Below are 2,509 nucleotides of genomic sequence, written 5' to 3'. Positions count from 1 at the left end.
GCTGGATATAACCAGACAAACGAAAACTCCAGATCTTGCCAGGCATGGTGGCGCAAGCCTTTAATCCCGACACTCTGGAGGCAGAGGCAGGCAGATCTCTGAGTTCAAGGCCAATGTAGTCAACACAGAGCAACACTGTCTTGAAAAACAAAAACAAATGAACAAAAGTGCCTATCTCTCTAGATATCCGAGAGAACAAAGATGTTACTAAGGAAGGAAGAGGGGACTCCTTTAATGCATGCAGGACATTAAAGAAAAGACATTTATAAAGAACTGTAGGGGCTGCCCCAATTCCTGTTCTCCCTCTCATCTTTGGGGAGGAATCTTTCAAGGGTCAGGTCCAGCTAGGGGCCAGTTCAGACCCATGGGAGCCTGTTGGATTTGAGCCCAGAGAAGCACATGTTGCTGTTGCAGTTGCCTTGGTAACTGGGAGGACAGACAGAACACGGCTTCCCGGCCTTGTAGGGTGCCTCCCCGATCCAGTTGCCCCTAAAAAGAGAACAGACCCAAGGGAAACAGGGTTAGGAAACAGAAGAGTTTAGGGCAAACAGCCTTCACAGATTTCCATGTTTCAGCCCTGAGGGTTGGCTGTGTATGTGACCTTGAGCATGACACCTCTGGAAACCCTGGTTTCTTTCTCTGCAAACCCAGCGGAAGATCTATCCTCCCCAAGGATGCAGAGAAGAGCAAAAGTGAAGCCTGTGCATGTATGTGCAGCATGGCGCAGGGCAAATAGTGACATCATGTAAGCTTTGGTGATCTCTTGTTCCCCAAGTCTCCCTGGAGACTAGGAGCTCTGAAGTGGAATCGCCCTCTCAAAGACCACCACCTTTTAGGGGAGGGAAAAGGGACTCATTGTCTAATGGTTACAAAGTTTCCTATAGGCTGATGAAAAAGGAAAGAGTTTAGAAGGGATGGGGATGCCTGTGGCTCAGTTGGTAGAGATCTTGCCTAGCAGGCACAGAGCCCTGAGTTCAGTTCCCAGCACCACACATGACGGGTGTGGAGGTCCACGCTCATAATTCCAGCACCTGGAGGTGAGAGCAGGAGGGCTAGCTCAAGATCATCCATAGCTAGTTAATGAGCTAAAAGCCAGCCTGGAAAACATGAGACCTTGTCTCAACAGAAGACTATAGAGAAAGATAGCAAGATGGCTCAAAGGATCAAAGCACTGGCTGCTAAAACCAGACGATCTGAGTTCAATCCCCAGGACCCACAAGGTGGAAGGAGAGCACCAACTCTAAGGTGTCTTCCTCTGGCCTCCACACATGCACTGTGGGATGTGCACAACACCCCTACAAATGAATAAACGACTGTAATATAAATAAATAAATAAATAAATAGACAATGATTACACAGAATTAAGATTAAGATCACTGAGTTTTCACTTAAAAGGCTCAAAGGTATTTTTTATGTTATATTTTACTACAACTTTAAATTTTTGTTAGTTAGTTAGTGTGTGCATGCATGTGTACATCTGTGAAAGCAGATGTAGAGAGGAGATAAAGGAATCATATTCCTGCATTTCAATAAAACTTTATTTATAAAACGGACCACAAGCCAGGTTGGCCATGGACCACCGAACTCAGATTCCTGCCTTACAGAATCCCATCACCAGCCGAGAGCCCTAGCTGGTGGTACATCTCTGTAATTCTAGGACTCAGGAGGCTGAGGCTGAAGCTGGGGGATTTATGAGTTTGAGGCCAGCTTGAGCTATGTGGTAAGTTCCAAGGTAGCATAGACCATATAAAGAGACCCTGTTTCAAAACCACAAAACAACAACAATGAAACAAAACAAATTTTTTAAATTAATTAATTAATTTAAAATTTAATTTATTTTATTTAAATATATATTTTAAATAATTGAAAAATAAAAAAATTAAGTTAAAAAATAAAATTAAAAAGAACATGCATTTAAATTTTTATTTTATTTAGATATGCATTTAAAATAACTTTAAAAAAAATTTAAAGATTTCCCCCCTCAAAGTACTGGGTTGGCATTATGTGTTGCTTGCTTTATTTTTGTTTTTGAGACAGGGTGTCATGTAGCCAAGACCGGACCTCACTGTGAAGCGCAGGTGCCCATTAACTCCTGACCCCCTGGTTGCCTTCCCTGTGCTGGGATTACACCATGCACCACCAAGCCTGGCAAGTAATCAGGAAAATCTGGATTTCTGATTTTACAACCGGTTTCATCAATTTATCCATTCATCCGTCAAGCTCTTCAGAATGTCCATGGATATCAGGATTAGTGCCAGACACTACAACCTGTACTTTGTAAAAGGACTCTTGGGGGGCCAAGCATGAGGGGAACATACCTATAACCCTAACAACCAGAAGGCTGAGGCAGGAGGACCAGAAGTTCAGTCATCCTCATTGAGAATTTGAAGCCAGCCTGGGCTAAGAGAGAGCCTGGTGTTTTGTTTTGTTTTGTTTTTTTCTTTTAAAGTACTTTAAAAGTACCCTTAAGCCACTGGGCATGGTGGCGCATGCCTTTAATCCCAGCACT

At 43.2% G+C, this 2,509-nt stretch overlaps 1 protein-coding gene across 1 annotated transcript in view; it reads right to left on the bottom strand.

Moving 5' to 3' along the window:
- Positions 1-212: 212 nt before the first annotated feature.
- R3hdml (R3H domain containing like) overlaps positions 213-2,509 on the bottom strand; it is a 9,859-nt gene continuing 7,562 nt past the window's right edge. The window contains exon 5 of the mRNA XM_021194981.1: positions 213-489. Coding sequence (XP_021050640.1) covers positions 357-489 — 133 coding nt within the window. The 3' untranslated portion in view covers positions 213-356. The remainder of the gene's footprint in view (positions 490-2,509) is intronic.

Source organism: Mus pahari, chromosome 3, assembly GCF_900095145.1.
Source record: "Mus pahari chromosome 3, PAHARI_EIJ_v1.1, whole genome shotgun sequence".
NCBI classification, from domain to species: Eukaryota; Metazoa; Chordata; class Mammalia; order Rodentia; family Muridae; genus Mus; species Mus pahari.
Note: the sequence above shows the minus strand (reverse complement) of the source record. Positions and strands in the feature narration are given on the sequence as shown.